We start from the raw sequence: 17,576 nt of genomic DNA, 5'->3' as shown, positions 1-17,576 counted from the left end.
GGCTCACTTGACTTCACACTCCAGAATGTCTGGCTCTGAGTGAGAGACTACATCATGGTGGTTATCCAGGTCATTAAGATTTTTATTGTATAGTTCTTCTGTATATTCTTCCATCTCTTGTTGATATCTTCTACTTCAGTTAGGTCTTTATCATTTTTGTCCTTTATTGTGCCCATCTTTGGATGAAACGTTCCTTTGATATTTCCAAGTTTCTTGAAGAGATCTCTAGCCTTACACTTTCTGTTGTTTTTCCACTATTTCTTTGTATTGTCCATTGAAGAAGGGCTTCCAATCCCTCCTTGCTATTCTCTGGAACTCTGCATTTAGTTCTAGGAAGTCTTCTAGGTCTTCATAGAACTGGTCAACTTTAGCTTCTTCAGCATCAGAGGTTGGAGCTTAGACTTGGATTACTGAGATGTTGAATGGTATGCCTTGGAAATGAACTAAGATCATTCTGTCATTTTTAAGGTTGCACCCAAGAACTGCATTTTGGACTCTTGTGGATTATGAGGGCTATTCCATTTCTTCTAAGCAATTCTTGCCCACAGTAGTAGATACAATGGTCATCTGAATTAAATTCACCCATTCTTGTACATTTTAGTTCACTGATTCTTAAGATATCTATGTTTACTCTTACTATCTCCTGCTTGACCACGTCCAATTTACCTTGATTCATGGACCTAACATTCCAGGTTCCTATGCAATACTGTTCTTTACAGCAACAGATTTTACTGTCATGAACAGACATATCCACAACTAAATGCATTTCCACTGTAGCCCAGCAACTTCATTCTATATGGAGCTATTAGTAGCTGTCTTTTGTTCTTCCCCAGTAGCTTATTGGACACCTTATGACCTGGGGGGCTAATCTTTTGGTGTCATATCTTTTTGCCTTTTTATGCAGTTCATGGGTTTCTCATGGCTAGTACACTGGAGTGGTTTGCCTTTCTTTCCTCCAGTGGATTACATTTTGTCAGAACTCTCCACTATGACCCGTCTGTCTTAGGTGGCCCTGCATGGCATAGCTCATGAGGGCCATGGCATAGCTCATAGCTTCACTGAGTTATGCAAGCCCCTTCACCATGATAAGGCAGTGATCCATGAAGAGGCTAGATTCTATATATATGCTTTAATACATTATTTTTTCTGTTTTATTTTTTTTTCTTTCTGACTTACTTTACTTTGTATGACAAACCCTAGGTCCATCCACCTCTCGACAAATGACCCAATCTCCTTCCTTTCTATGAATAAGTAATATTCCAGTGTACATGTGTTTTATTTGCTCTGCTGCTGCTGCTAAGTCACTTCAGTCATGTCCGACCTGTGTGACGCCATAGACAGCAGCCCACCAGGCTCCTCTGTCCCCGGAATTCTCCAGGCAGGAACACTGGAGGGGGTTGCCATTTCCTTCTCCAATGCATGGAAGTGAAAAGTGAAAGTGAAGTTGCTCAGTCCGGCCCGACTCTTAGCGACCCCATGGACTGGAGCCTACCAGGCTCCTCCGTCCATGGGATTTTCCAGGCAAGAGTAGTGGAGTCGGATGCCATTGCCTTCTCCGAGTCGCTCAGTCATGTCCAACTCTTTGCAACCCCATGGACTGTAGCCCGCCAGGCTCCCCTGTCCATGGAATTCTCTGAGCATGAATACTGGAGTGGGCTGCTACTCCCTTATCCAGGGGTTCTTCCTGACCTAGGGATGAAACTCAGGTCTTCAGCATTTCAGGAAAATTCTTTACCATTTGAGCTACCCAGGGAGCCCCTCTCCCCCGATCCAGTGTATATATATATCACAAATGAGGTGAAAAGACAGTCCTGAGAATGGGAGAAAGTAATTACAAAATAAGTAACTGACCAAGGATTAATCTCCACAATATACAAACAGCTCATGCAGCTTAATATCAAAAAAACCAAACAACCCAATCAAAAAATGGGCAGAAGACCTATATAGACCTTTCTCCAAAGAAGACATACACATGGCCAAGAGGCACATGAAAAGATGCTCAATATCATTATTTGAGAAATGCAGATCAAAACTATAATAAAGTATTACCTCACACCAGTCAGAATGGCCATCATCAAAAAATATACAAACAATAAATGCTAGAGAAGGTATGGAAAAATAGATCCTTCTTGAACACTTAGTAGGAATGTAAATTGCTACAGTCACTATGGAGAACAGTATAGAGGTTCCTTAAAAAAATTGAAAATAGAACTACCATACGACCCAGCAATCCCACTACTGGGCACATACGCTGAGAAAACCATAATTCAAAAGACACACGTACCCCAGTGTCCATAGCGACACTATTTACAAAAGCTAGGACATGGAAGCAACCTAAATGTCCATCAACAGATGAATGGATAAAGAAAGCATTTAAAATTTTATTAAAGACATCCTTTAAATAGTATGTAATGCTATGCTATATATATATATCCTAAATACTCTTGTGAATAGAGAGAGTCATGTTAATAGTTAATATTAGTCTGGCAAGCCAAATTTTGAATTAATCACACAGTTGGGGAGAGATAACACTGTGATCTCAGGGTAAGAAACAGCAGGAATCCTAATTCCAGACACTGGACTTCCCCTGCTTAGCTTCCCAAGTTATTAGTGAAGCTCAGGAAATAAGCAGTATGGAAAGGGGAGCTTTGCATACCTGGGAGGGAATAATGCTTTTATTTTTAGCCCATGGTGCCAGAGGATTTCATCCAAGATTAATAAAAGCCAGGGTTTATTCAGAGAGAATTGGAACAACCTGAACCACAGGGTGGGGATTCATTCCTATCCCCCTTGCCCATCCATATAATGGTATAAGATTTAGCTAAAGCACCTACTAGGATACACAGTAGCTACATATTTCCAGTGGCTGATTTTCTCAATATGCAATCCTGGTTTAACTACCAAAATCCAGTATGGAACAAGTTAAGAGTCTTCATTCAACCTTTTTTCTTCTAGTAGATATTTAAAATAATTATACTAATTAATTCACAGACTAAATGTGATTCAGATACTTAATCTATTAAGACATTACCTAATTACTCTGGAGCCCTCTTGTTCACGCAAACTCATTTAAGCACCTCAAACTCTGGTATTATGGAGCAGATGACTCAACTTTACCTGAATAAACACTTAAGTACCAGTTAAGAACGAATACTACATCTTCATCTTCTTTTACATATACCCCAAAATACAGGTCATTTTGTACATTCGCCCTATGGAACAGGAAGTAAAAAATATTACACTATAGATATACATAGAATTTATACAAATATCACAAAAAATTTTCTCAATTCAAGAAATGCATATTATACTGGAAAGTGTTTCCCAGATTGAAAGGCCCTGTGTGTATCTCCCTTTTACAAATCTGAATCATGACTTTCAGTTTTCAAAATTATCTGTGGAGATAGACTTAGAAAATGAACTTATGGTTGCCAAGGGGAAGGATAATTAGAGAGTTTGGATGTTCATGCACAAACTGCTAGATTTAAAATAGGTAAGCAACGAGGACTTACTGTATAACACATGGAACTCTGCCCAATATTATGTGGCAGCCTGGATGGGAGGGAATTTTGGGGGAGAATGGATACATGTGTATGCATGCTGCATCCCTTCACTATTCAAATGAAACTATCACAACATTGTTGATTAGCCATATCTCAATACAATAGTAAAAGTTCAAAAAAAGAAAAGAAAAATTGTCTGTGAAGAAGCTGCTAAAGGGAGGGGACATGGGGAGAGACCACAGGGGGATCGATCACACACCACCCACAGGAACTTTCATCTTTCTTCAGGGAAACTACGTGAGGGTCAGTCCCCTTGACTCTGTGGGAAAGTGAAGCTTTGTGTAGATTTCGCAGCATTTTGGGTCAGAACAGGAATAACTCACCAGAATGCAAGCCACCAATCCTGCAGAACGTAGGCAACCTGGAGCAGGAAACAGCAGTCACTCACACACTGACATCACTGAGCCTCATACCCCGCTCACTAGGATGGGGGACGAAAAGGCTCCACAACACAGAGATAGTCTTTCCAGTTCAGGTCTGCACCAAACCCCACACCCCAGATGACCACAGGTCAGGGGAGGGCATCTTACAAGTTAATATTTTTGAAAGAAATCCCCTTTTCCCTAGAAGACTTTGCTCCCCAGATATAATGTACTTCAATGCAAATCCAAGTGGACTGCCAAAGTCAGTAACAACAGAACAAATGTTGGGATTTTTCAAAGCAAAAAGCTTGACAGGTACAGTGATGGTCAGTCCTGGGTGTCGGCTCAGCTGGGCCAGTCTCCAGTGATTCAACTAAATAGTCATCTAGATGTTGCTGTGAAGGTATTTTGTGGATGTGGCTCACATCCATTATCAGAACCTAAGTAGGAGATCACTCTTAACACTGTGGTCACCTCATTCAGTCAGTCAAAGGCCCTAAGAGCAAAACCCAAGGCTTCCTGGAGGAGGAAGAAATTCTGCCTCAAGACAGCAGAGTGAGCTCCTCCCTGAGGTTCCAGCCTGCAGGCCTGCCTTTCTGATCTCACATTCACCAAGCTAGATCCCACAACCTCATGAGCCAAGTCTTTGAGATAAATCTCTTAATACAAATATTTAAAAAGAATTATACAATTACAGTATAAATAGTATATAAATATCAAGCCAAGAGCATAAACCAAAATAAACTCCCTTACGTACCTGAGCTGCGATGTTTACTAGAATAAAGAAGATGATGATAGGCCAGTCAGCACCAGCTGTGAAGTAATTCTTATAGGTCTTAAAACCAACTTTTCCTTCCAAATGGTCCTCTACAGGTAGAGTAACCTGTATATTCTCAGTCTAGGAGGGAAAAATGGCAGTAAGAGATAAAATTTTAAAAATGAACCCCAAATTTCAAGAGTTCAACAATGCCCTCCACTGCAAAGCTGTGGGAATCAGAAATATCCCACATACTGGTAGGAGTGCAGGATGGTCCATCTCCTACGGATATGGGTATGGGAATATCTGGTCAAATCACATATGTGTTTACCCCTGGACCCAGCCATCCCACTCGTAGGAATCTATGAGAAATAATAAAATGCATTCACATGAGGTTATTCACTGTTGGGGAGCTTTGCTTAAGATAGCACATGACTCTCAACACACACAAATCAAAATAAATTAATGTATAAATGTAGAAACTTCCTCTAAAATAACACACAAAATGATATGGAGCTAATGTATCCCTCGAGATGACTGTGTCATTTAATGACAGAAATGTAAAACATACTTGGGGCTCAAAACTCTAGCCAAATACAGTAAACTGAGTTCACAGAGAGCGTTAAAGAGGAGTTTGGATAGCACGTTGCAAGCATATGATCTGAATCTATTTGGTTCCTAAATTTCAGACAGTGATTCCTGAGTTTAGAAAGTGAACAACTAATCCAAATACTTATCAGAATCATCCAGGCTCCTGGCTTTGGAGTATCTGTGTATATTTTTAAGGGAGATCTAGTGCATTTCTGCAATTCTGTCTGGAGGACTTAGAATGCATTATGCAGTCACAGGAGGCTAGAATGTCCTTGGCTCTACCCCAGCCCCTGGGATTCAAGGTCGATAAGATGTGGTTCTCAGTCTTGAAGGGTAAGAAAGGAGGATGGGAACTAACACCGAAGTGTCTACCGTGTATCAGGTCCTTTGCCCACATTACCTCTGGCCTATCACAAACCATCTGACACCGAGGCAAAAGTACTACTGTCAGTCACATGCAATGCTAGAACATTCCAACATACAGGAAAAGTAGCTGATTTAATGTGGCAACAGCAGGACTCAGTCTAACAGGGTCTTCATGTTAAGCCTCTGGATACATAAAAGAAGCCGGGGGCAACCAGCATGAGTAGGATGTAACTATGGTAAACTGAAGAGTCCTCAATCCGTGTGAGCCACATTCACTCAGAAATTCATAGCAGTGCACCCACTTCTGGTCTCCATAAGATTCTCCATCCTACACTCAAAGGGGAACCCCAAGCAGGCTTGCTCCCCTCATGCTCTTCTAACTCTACCAATTCCATGGAACAAGACTTTGGGAACCTTAGGGTCTGCTTTGGGACTAATGAAGATGTCATGAGCAGAGCAGATGAAGGTCCATGAGACCACCAAGAGCAGACAGACCCAGGTGTGTTGCAGGATGAGAAACTCACTTCTTGGTCCTCTGGAGCCGCATCTTTCAATGAGGGCCTGGGAGACTTGAGAGACTGAACCAAAGACTCAGAGATGAGACTGGGAGCTCCTGGAACTGGAGATGGTTCAGACTGCTCATTCCCCTTCTCAAAAAGGGAAAAAATATCTATCCCGGATTTCAGGAACTCAGAGTAAGTTCCTCTTTCCACCGTTATCCCCTAAAATAAAATTTTTGAGAGAAATTAATTTATATTTGATAACATTCAGTTCACTTCAGTTGCTCAGTCATGTCCGACTCTTTGCGACACCATGAATCACAGCACACCAGGCCTCCCTGTCCATCACCAACTCCCAGAGTTTACTCAAACTCATGTCCATTGAATTGGTGATGCCATCCAGCCATCTCATCCTCTGTCATCCCCTTCTTCTCCTGCCCCCAATCCCTCCCAGCATCAGGGTCTTTTCCAATGAGTCAACTCTTCCCATGAAGTGGCCAAAGTATTGGAGTTTCAGCTTTTGCATCAGTCCTTCCAATGAACACCCAGGACCGATCTCCTTTAGAATTGACTGGTTGGATCTCCTTTGCAGTCCAAGGGACTTTCAAGAGTCTTCTCCAACACCACAGTTCAAAAGCATCAATTCTTTGGCACTCAGCTTTCTTCACAGTCCAACTCTCACATCCATACATGACCACTGGAAAAACCATAGCCTTGACTAGAGGGACCTTTGTTGGTAAAGTAATGTCTCTGCTTTTGAATGCTATCTAGGTTGGTCATAACTTTCCTTCCAAGGAGTAAGTGTCTTTTAATTTCATGGCTGCACTTACCATCTGCAGTGATTTTGGAGTCCCAAAAAATAAAGTGAAGTTGATAATATTAAACCAACCTAAATACTAATCAAGAGAAGTTATCTGGTCTTAAATTATCATTTTAGAAAGAAAAATGATGCCTTGGTCTAGAATTCTTGTTGAGAAATCTAGTTCACTTAACTCAGTACAGAACTGAGCATTGTGTTCTCTGCCAAACCCTGTCCCTGTGTTAGGTGATTGGGGATATGAAAAAAAACATGTGTTCATGTGTTAAAAATGGAGGCCATTGACATGACTACCCTGGGCACTTAGGGAGGATCAGCACAGTCTTTTTACACAACATGGAAACTGAGAGAAGCCTCATATGACAATTATAGGAAAGAAATTTATACTTAATCCAGAGGTGGGCACAAGTACATCTGCATACAGGTAAGAGTCTCTCATTAAATCTTCACTGACCACTATCATTGTCACACTATCATGTGCCCGGCCAGAATAATAGGAACCAGCCCTGGACAGAAAATCCATGAAAGGCATCTCCATGGTCTCTACAACTGCCCCCACACACTCAGCAAGTTCCCAACTGAAAATTCAATATTCCACCTGATAAAGTAATTAAACAAGGAGGCCATGGGACTGGAGTGGCTCTAAAGCCTTGGCAGTCTGTGTCCACAAACCAAAACCTAAGCCAGAATCAATTCACTCAGATCTGAGATAAAACTTAGGAACGACCAACCACAAGCAGCCAGCTAGGCTTCCCCAAATCAGGCAACTGCTTAAAATACAGCCAATCAAATCATTTCTTTGAACACATGTGACATATCCTTGCACAGTTTCTCTCCCTGAAAAATTCATTTAAAATAATGTCTGCAGATGTTTTACTATTTTCTGACCCCTGAAACCAGACTCAGCTCCTTCCCTCAGTAGCAAATAAAACATTGGTGAAAAAAATCTCAGGATGCAAAATTCATTAAATGAGAGCAGCTCTGGTTAAGGCAGCTCAGGTGGAGGGGGATGACCAGGACCCTCGCTGGGACCCCTCTCCCCTTCTCCCTCGAGGGGGTCCACTGGGAGAAATACAGGGAAGCATCTGGGTACCATCAGATACTGCAGAACTAGAAAATTATGCAGGATATATTATGCCATGTTCCACTTGGGAGGTGAAATTCACATACCTCTTTAGTGAAATTACCACTCACCACATCAAATCTGTAATATGCAAATTTAAATGACTGGTGGTACAAAGACAGCAATTTCACTCAACAGTCAAGCACTGACAATTCCGGGGGGATGAGGGGACAGCCATCCCCCATCTGCTGTGAAGAGAGGGACCTGACAATGAGGATGGACCCCAACTCATGCAGCGATGCTCACCAGTGGACAAATAGTTGTTTTATTAGTACTAAAACTGGGGTAGTGTCCTCAAAGGAAGCACTAAGGGGGCCCCCAAAAATCTAGAAACGGGTGAAATAGGTTACACTCCTGCCCACTGATCCTGTGCTCATAACACTGTCAACACTGGGGTTTACACACTAGAATCGCCTCCTCTGCACATGAAATCAACTGCTCTCGAGCTTGAGAACCCTTAGCCCCTCCCCCCATTCCTAGAGGAGTGGAGAAGGGCTGACACATGGAACTGCTTCTAGAGAGTTAGGGGTTCTGTACCTTAATAATCTTTCTTAGAGCAGAGATTCATTTCAGAAGTCAGGGCCTATGGACCAGTCAGGGGTTAATGACAGAGGTGCTGAGGCCCAGAGGTAAACAAGCCAAGGAGTGAAGCATCAATGACCTCTAAGTCTGAACACTTCTCACTACTCTCCACCCCACCACCAACCATGTTAAGAGTTGTGGCTTGGATGGTGCCCCCTCCTCAAAAAGATGTGCTCAAACATGACACCTGGGGACGTGATGACCTTATTTGGATACAGGGTCTTCACAGATGTAATCAAGTTAAGATGAGGTCACACTGGAGCAGGGTGACCCTAAAGCCAATAAGACTGATGTTGCTGTGAGAACAGAAGAGACCCAGACTGACATGGGGACGATGGCCACAAGACATCAGAGGCAGAGACCACAGTGCTGCAGCTGGAAGCCAAGGAACACCAAGGAAGGCCGGTGAACACCAGAGGCTGGAGGGAAGGATTCTCCCCTGGAGCCTTCAGGGAGAGCATGGCCCTGCCAGCACCTGGATTTGGGACCTGTAGCCTCCAGAAGAGGGAGATGATAAAGTCCTGCTGTCACCCAGCTTGCAGTGCTGTGATACGGCAGCTCTAGAAACTGATACCCTAGCCTGAGCTCACACTTCTGTGTTCTCAGCTTTACTAAGACTCCTAACTGCTTCTTCTGTCACCCCTCCAGTGACCATCAGGGGACTCTCTTAACTCCCACATCAGATGACATCCCCCCTCTGCTCTGGACCATCCAAGACTTCCATTCCACTTCCGGGCTCTCTGCCCACAGCTCAGAGACCAGCTCCTCCCATCCCCCTGCTCACTCTCCTCAGACACTCTGGTCTTCCTGCTGTTCCTCCAACCTGCCAGGTCAGCTCCTTCCTTAGGACCCCCTGCCTCAGACCCCCTCCCCCAGGTTACTGTGTGGCCCCCACCTTCATGTCACTCAGACCCCGTGGTGCACCAGCTCCTCAGGCAGGCAGCCAGGACATCACCCTCTTTGTCACATCCTCCCCATCAGAACAGGAGTGCAAGGAAGGCAGGGCCTTGTCCTCCTGCTGCACAGGCTCCCAGACATATTGGGCACATAGAGGCCTCGGCAGGGAGACCAGAGACTGGGACACCAGCAGAGAGGACGTCTCTGACCCGGGTGCTCAGCTACCCAACCTCACTTCTGGTGTTAATGGAAGATGCTCTTCTGGCAAACTATGTATGACAATGACCTGGATACCAACAGATCTTAGAATCTCCAATTTCTAAGTGATACACTTTGACTTAAGTCATGGAAGAGGAAACTAAAAAGTTCTAAATAAAACTGCAACATTAACCTTAACAAATTTCATTAGAATAGTGATGATTCAATAACACTGTGGTTGCACTTTTATACACTTTAGGGTTTATATGGCTTAGAGTGTGATAACGACATTTCTACAGGGCTTTAGGTTCATTCTCCAAGGCATGAACACCAGCTCTGAGAAGAAGGGGGCAAAAACTGAGGGAGAAGAGGGCGTTTACCATGAACTCAAAGAGAGTGACCTGCAGGGAGGTCTGTCCTTCAACATAACTGAGTGTTTGCAATTCCAAGGATTTCTAGAAATTACTTACATCTTTCAATACCAGAATCTGACTTGCATCTTTTAGGTGCTGCAACTGATGAGTCACTAAGATTGTGATCTTATCCTTCAAGGCCTGACAAACACACCTACAAATATAAAAGGCACAGTAAGCAAAAGCACATTAATGGAATGCCTCAAACTGAAAACCTATATTTTGAAAACAGTGAGACAAAGACCACACAGCAGTGAAAGATCTTTAGTTTAAATACCAAATCAATAATAAAAATTAAATACATATAAATCAATTAATCCAACTAGTTTCTTAAATTTATCAGCAGCAAATTTGAATCTAGTGCCATAAAAAGTTCTTAAAACCAGTCTACTGAAGGAGGCAAAAACAGCTAAGTTTCTTCCTCTAAAACTCAGCTTAACAATTATTTACAGTTCATAAAGGAAAACAACTGAGTAATACTGAGATCTCAAAACTTGACTAAACTAAAACACTATTTTATTGCTATTCGGGAATGGGAGAAGAGGGATCAATGTCATTTAAAACTTGTGTACATTCTTAGACATCTTTCTAGGAGATTATTTATAATTTATGATGTAAATATTCACAACAAAATATTAATAGATTCTTGGTAATCTTTGCCAGAGTGCATTTGCTAGACACATGTTCCCAAAGAATATTAGATAGAAAATGAATGCCAGAGTGGCCTCCATCAGTCACTACAACTCCCAGTTCCCTCCAGGAATCACGTCTTTCATTTGGAGTGAACACCTTCCACATACGAAAGTAAAAGAACAGAATCCAAATGGCCCAAATCACAGTGGAAATCACCCAACGACTCAGAGCACCCACCAGTTCTCTTAGTCAAGACACCCCTCACTATTCAACCTTAAATTGTTTTCACAGTAAAAAACAAACAAACAAAAAAACTACTCCTACATTTCAAATGTAGACCCCTAGGAACTCAGCCCCAGTGTAATCCCACAAAGTGCACAACCCCTCCAGGGAAGCAAGTGGGTTTGGGGCCCCAGTGACCACAGGCAGGGCTCCAGGCAGTTACTCTAGGAGCCCGAGCCCCTTGCAGAGCAAATTGCAGGAACCTGGACCAGAATTCAGCCTGTGAGTGAGTCAGATGGAGGCAGCAGGCTGCAGCTCAGTCCTTCTCATGAGCCTGACATCAGATGAGCAACTCAACCTCAGTTTCTTCATCTCAAAACAAGATCAAACAACTCATCCACATGTTCTGAGAAATCAAACCACCAATCAACTCAGCAAATGTCAGCTTTCTTTTCCTCTTCTCCCTAAACATGAGCAGTCATGTGCTTTGGACTCGGGTCAGAAAACTCTTAAAGAGACACTCTGGACACTGAGTCTGTGATCAAAAACAAGACCCTGGAATGTAAACACATATACCATACGTTCGCTAAGTCCAAAAGGATTCATTTTTACATTTTGACATGTGTTAGCTCAGCATTCATACCTAAGTTTCTTGACTAACAGCTTTTCAAATTTAGTACTAAAACAGATTTTTTTCTCCTTGATTCATAATTGCCTGCCAATAATCCCTTAAAGTGGATGTTAATCAAATCTGACAGGGTGTTGTGTCCAAGATGAACCAACCCAAAAGTTTTAAGATGTTTTGTTCCTAACATCCCATCACAGATGAGGTAATACAAATAATTACAATGAAGAGATCAGTTAATGCCTTTGAATTTTTCATAAATGATGCTTTTATCCATATCACTAGAAAAATACACTATTTTCCAAGTTTTTAAAGATTTCCAAGTCATGCCATAGAAATGACTGAGTCAGCAACCAGTTGTATAACAGTTATTCCTATATAAAGGCTGTGTTAATCCTATAATCCCACATATAATCCTATATAAGGATTCTATTAAGAGGGGATGCATCTTGTGGTGGAGGCGATACAAGAAAGACAGAGGCCCCACCTCCATTCATTCAATCAGCAGAAGTTTGCTGAGGAGCCAGGCACTGTCCTAAGTGCTGAGGATCCACCCACAGGTCAAGACAGAAGACAATACTCTGCACCGTGTAGAGGACACAGTGAGCAAGCATAGAAAACCCACTATTGGGCTGTGACCTGTGCTCTGAAGGAAAAAGAAGGGCAGCTGCTGTCTTAGATGGGGAGACACAGGAGCCCTGAGACTAAGCGGGGAAACATCCTGGAAGAAGGCACAGCAGGTACAGGGTTCCTGGGACAGAACACGCTGGGCTGAGGTGCTTTCCTGCATTCATAGTTTATGGGTGGCAGGCGGTGGTGGTGGTTTAGTGGCTAAGTCGTGTCTGTCTGACTCTTGCAACCCCATGGACTGTAGCCCGCCAGGCTCCTCTGTCCATGAGATTTTCCAGGCAAGAATACTGGAGTGGGTTGCCATTTTCTTCTCCAGGGGATCTTCCTGACCCAGGAGTTGAACCCGGGTCTCCTGCACTGCAGGCAGATTCTTTCCCAACTGAGCTACAATGGGTGGCAGGGGGACTCATAAATGGTCAAGTGCACCCACTGAGGGCTGGGGGAAGACAGAGGGCACCGCGCCCCCTGGAGGAGCAGGAGGGAATGGCAGGTCCCATACTCCACCTTCCTTCTGTGTCCTGGGGCACTGCTCCCTGGCTCTGGGACAGAGGGGACCAGTATGTACAGACAGACAGGAGTGAGAAAGGACCCCCACAGAGCCAGCACAGCTGGACACCGAGTGGCTGTGCAGATGAACTGGAAAGGCTGATGGGAGCAGACAGCAAGGAAGCCTGTTTGTTTGAGGACCTGGAGCTGCTTTGTGAATGTGGTGGTGGGTGGAGGTGAGGTGGGAGGAGGTGTGTCCGTGAAGGGCTGGAGCAAGTGGGTGAGCTGTGTAGACAGGAGGGTGAGCTGTGTAGACAGCAGTGTGGGAGTCTGATCAGGACAGACCCCAAGGTCTGATGATGCAGGAGGCAGGGGTCTAGTGATGTGGGGCTGAACCAGGATGGGAGCCATGGCTGGACACAGGTGAGACTGCATCAATTCACATAAGGCCTTCACCTTCTGTAGCTGATAGAATCCACTGTGTTCACAGCATAAAGCTGTAAAAGTCATGAACCTCAATGACCTTGAATATAAATTCATGACTGAAGAAAACTGTTAACAGCAAGCAAAGTGTGAGTCATTCATTTGTAATACAAAACCCTCCTTTTGACTAAGCTTCCACACGACCACCATACCTCACAGCATATTGTTCCATCTGATTCTCTGACTTGAGAACACTCTCCAGTTGCTGCTGAGTGGTTTCCTAAATTTCTTTCACGCTCTCTGCTTTAACTTTCCCTAGAGAATGTGGTTCTGATTACAAACAACAGTCTTAAGCTTGCTTCTATCAAGTATATATCCAAAGCGGTATACTCAAAATATTTGAAAAGATTTTATAAATATCTCCAGTGTTTGAAAAAGAACTCAGGAGAACTTCTGCAATCAGCACCCTGTACTTGGCACCAAAATGCCTTGCTCTCCCCTCCCTGTGACACAGATGCAATGACCAGGAGAATCTGTTCCTGCCGTGATGGAGAACTTGTGCAGATGCTCACAAGACGGGGTGACACACATTTGTGAGCTCAGGATGGGGCGCTGGGAACAAGGAGGCTGAGCTACTCAGGATGCCAGGAGGGCGGGGGTGGGGAATCCCTGTCACAGCACAAGCTCCTGTCACTGAACTGATGATAAGACACAGGTACTTCTCTAAGGGAAAATTCATCAAGTCATGAAGAGGAGAGGCTGGGAAAGGGGAGGTCAGATCAGACAGCTGGGGACCATGCCATGTGTGATCTGCCCTGTTCCCTCTTGTTCTCAAGGATTCTGTGCTACTATTCAGGTTTGTATGTGTGTTACAATATACCTAACATGAAATTTACCATTTTTGCTATTTTAGGCTTACAGCTCAGTGGCATTAAGTACATTCACATTGCTGTGCAACCATCACCACCATCCATCTCCACAAATCTTTTATCACCCCAACACCAAGCACGTTTTATACAAGGTCAGGTTCCACCAAAGTCTAACAAAGCCTGCTTAGTGGACGTGGAATCCCAGCTCCTAGCCAGCTCCTAGTGTCCAGAGCCCAGAGCTCCTCACAGGCCTCCCTCTCAAACTTGCAGACCCTGCTGAAGTCTCTGTTTTGCTATTCTGGACCTGCTGTAAATCAATCACATCCCCTCAGATTCACATGTGGTCACCTGAGTCATCAGTACCTTAGAATTTGGTGTCATGAACTTTAAAGAGGTAATCATTAACCTTAATTATACTGGGCCTAATCTAATCTGACTGGTGTGCTTAGATGAAGAGACTAAGACACAAGGACAGAGACACAAGCATGAAATCAATAAAGTTAGAACACACCCCTTCACCATGCACAAAAATAAACTCAAAATGGCTTAAACACTTAACCATAAGACATGACACCATAAAACTCCCAGTAGAGATCACAGGCAAAACATTCTCTGACATAAATTATACCTATGTTTTCTTTGGTCAGTCTTCTAAGGCAATAAACATATAAGCAAAAATATACAAAAGGGGGCTTCGATGGTGGTTCAGTGGCAAAGAATCCACCTGCCAGTGCAGGAGACATGGGATTCTTCCCGGGCCCAGGAAGATCCCACAAGCACAAAACACCTCAGCCCATGCACCATAACCACTGAGCCCTGTGCTCTGGAGCCCAGGAACCTCAACTACTCGCCCACATACCATAGAGCTGGGCTCTGCAACGAGAGAAGCCATCACCATGAGAAGTCCATGCACCACAACTAGAGAGTAGCCCCTGCTCACTGCAAGTAGACAAAACCCCGACCGTGCGAGGACACAGTGAGGGGATGTGATCAGAAGCCAAGGAGACAGGTCTCAGGAGAAACCAAACCACCCATACCTTGAACCTGTAGCCTCAAGAACCGTGAGAAATTTAATTTCTATTCTTTGAGCACCCCCATCTGTGACAACTTGCTATAGACTGAATGTTTTCCTCCTCAGAAGTCATACATTGAGACCTAATCCCCACTGTGTTGGTATTAGGAGGTGAGGCCATGGGGAGGGACCAGATCATGAGGGTGGAGCCTCCATGCAAGGGATTAGTGTCCTTATAAAAGGGACCCACATGGCTCTCACCTCTGCCACCACATGAGGCCGCAGGAATCGGACCCTCACCAGACTGAATCTTTCAGCACTCTGACTAGGACTTTTCCAGCCTCCAGAACCTTGAGAGATAAACTTCTGTTATTTCTAAGCCACCCAGCTCTGGTGTCCTATGAGAGCAGCCTGGACAGGCACAGTCCTAGAAACACAGGACCTGACAGAGAGAATTCCCAAACAGCTCCTCTGTGCTGCACACCCCGCCTCTTCCAGGTGAAGATGTGCCTGCTATTCCCCTCACAGCCCTGCTTCCTCCTCCCTCCACACCTGAGCTTCTTCTCCTCTTCCTTCAGCAAAGGACTGGGTCCTCCTCTCAGCCTCCACATACCTGCCCCACCTTCAGGCCCCCATGACACTTCCTGCCCAGCTCCAGGCACAGGGACCTTTCCAACTTCAGTGAAAGCCTCCAGCTGACACTTCCACTTTACATTCTGCACTTAATATCCTGTATCAAAACCCTCTAAACCCTGACTAGGCTGAGCTTTTTCCAGGCATCTGTCTTAACAAGCTCCACATAGATACAGGTTCTTCAGAAGCAGGAATGAGAGCTGGGCGTCCCAGTCTCCCTTATTCTGCCCAGTGTGGGTCCTTCCCATTTCCTGGCTCACTGTCCTTCTTGTAAACTAAGAGGTTTATGAAATAACATCCGTAAGGGCATTTGATCTTAGTGCACACAGGAGGGTGTTTATAAATGCAGCTGGAAGGCTCATTGGCTTTAACAAAGTGAACAACAGCAAGTGACTTGACCATGGGGGAGATGTGAAGGCTGTTTTAGAAGAAAAACAAGTTTGCAAGGCTTTCAAAAAGGCCAATCTAGACTCCATAAGAGGCCTCAGTCAGTGTGTATTAGGGCACATTATACATAGAAAAGAATCAGAGTTGTTCTACTTTAGTCATTGTATAGCCAACCAGGAGCCACTGACAAGTTCAACATTTTAGAAACAGGAATGAGAGTCAAGACTTAAGCCAGATTATAGGTGACACTACATTGTAGGTCTAAGTATTAATTCTAATAAGCATCCATGAAATAACATGCAATGATCCAAATCATACTCAGATGTGGAATACATGATTCTCAAATTCTAGACTTTATTAAGTCTAGACTTAATAAAGACTTTATTTCCAAAGTGATAGAACAACAAGCATAAACCAACAGGGTCTTTCCATGGAAGCCCTATGTCAGTACTGAAAACTTCACTTCTAACGTGCCTTAAGCAAATAATGGAGGGAAAAAACTAGCAGCCAAGTACCGAGTCATAGAGTCTCTCTCTGATTTTAAAACCCCATATCGTCTTTCTTATTCCTGGCATCTGGATCCACCTGGAGTGTCTGGCAATCAACCGCAAGTAGCAGGAGGGAAGCTGCCATCTATCCCTGACTCTCTAAAGCACGGACCCCACTGCCCCCACACACTGGAAGCACCTGCTGTATTTTCCTGTCCTGACCTCTTCATGAGGCAAGATTTCTCTACGATGGATCTTCTGTGGAGGGAAGGGAGGTGAGGGAGGGACACCAGGGCAGAGGGAGCTGAGTCTCCTGGAGCATAAAGACCTTTCTGAGCTCTCTTCCATCATTTCTGAAGGGCACTTGGAAAGAAGAAACAATAGAAAACAGGAACAAACTCACTGTTCAAACAAGTGCCTGCTGACTCCTGCATCCACTGCGCTGAGTGGATCGTCCAGGAGGTAGATGTCTGCGTCCTGATACACGGCTCTAGAAAACACAGAGAGACGTCAGGAGACGACACTTCACACTCCCTGGGTCTCATCTCTGAATCATGATGTTGTCCAACAACTTCATGTTTCTTCTACAAACCCAGGGAAAGGGCCAAGACCCTGTTTCACACCAGCCCACCGGTGAGCAGGGTCTGCGTGCTCACGTCCAATAGGAGCCGCAAAGGAGGAGGGGCAGGACGGCAATTGAAACCCCATTTACCTGGCGAGGCTGACCCGGGCTTTCTGGCCTTCACTCAGCGGGGTTCCTCTGTCTCCTATCTCAGTTAGATCTCCTTCCTCCAAAAGCTGTAAATCCTATACAGATAGGAAAGGGGAAAAATAAAAAGATATAAATTGTGTTCTACTACCATCTTACAGTTTTAGCATTAGTTCCTCATACAAGTATTTGATTAACATGCATATATGCTCAGCTGCTAAGTCGTATTCAACTCTTTGTAACCCCGTGGACTAGGACTTGTCAGGCTCCTCTGTCCATGGGATTCTCCA

At 44.2% G+C, this 17,576-nt stretch overlaps 1 protein-coding gene across 1 annotated transcript in view; it reads right to left on the bottom strand.

Annotated features, from left to right (window-relative positions):
- The window catches only part of LOC147361892 (ATP-binding cassette sub-family C member 4-like), a 111,719-nt gene that overhangs the window by 40,551 nt on the left and 53,592 nt on the right, over positions 1 to 17,576 (bottom strand). The window contains exons 12-18 of the mRNA XM_086330217.1: positions 17,290 to 17,384; positions 16,981 to 17,067; positions 10,227 to 10,323; positions 6,164 to 6,361; positions 4,683 to 4,823; positions 3,887 to 3,924; positions 3,118 to 3,212 (exon numbers count right to left, since the gene is read on the bottom strand). Coding sequence (XP_086186343.1) covers positions 3,118 to 3,212; positions 3,887 to 3,924; positions 4,683 to 4,823; positions 6,164 to 6,361; positions 10,227 to 10,323; positions 16,981 to 17,067; positions 17,290 to 17,384 — 751 coding nt within the window. The remainder of the gene's footprint in view (positions 1 to 3,117; positions 3,213 to 3,886; positions 3,925 to 4,682; positions 4,824 to 6,163; positions 6,362 to 10,226; positions 10,324 to 16,980; positions 17,068 to 17,289; positions 17,385 to 17,576) is intronic.

Source organism: Bos grunniens, chromosome 12, assembly GCF_055505025.1.
Source record: "Bos grunniens cultivar Pamir isolate PY7600 chromosome 12, Bosgru_T2T1.0, whole genome shotgun sequence".
Lineage (NCBI taxonomy): Eukaryota > Metazoa > Chordata > Mammalia > Artiodactyla > Bovidae > Bos > Bos grunniens.
This window is presented reverse-complemented; position numbering and strand designations above follow the sequence as displayed.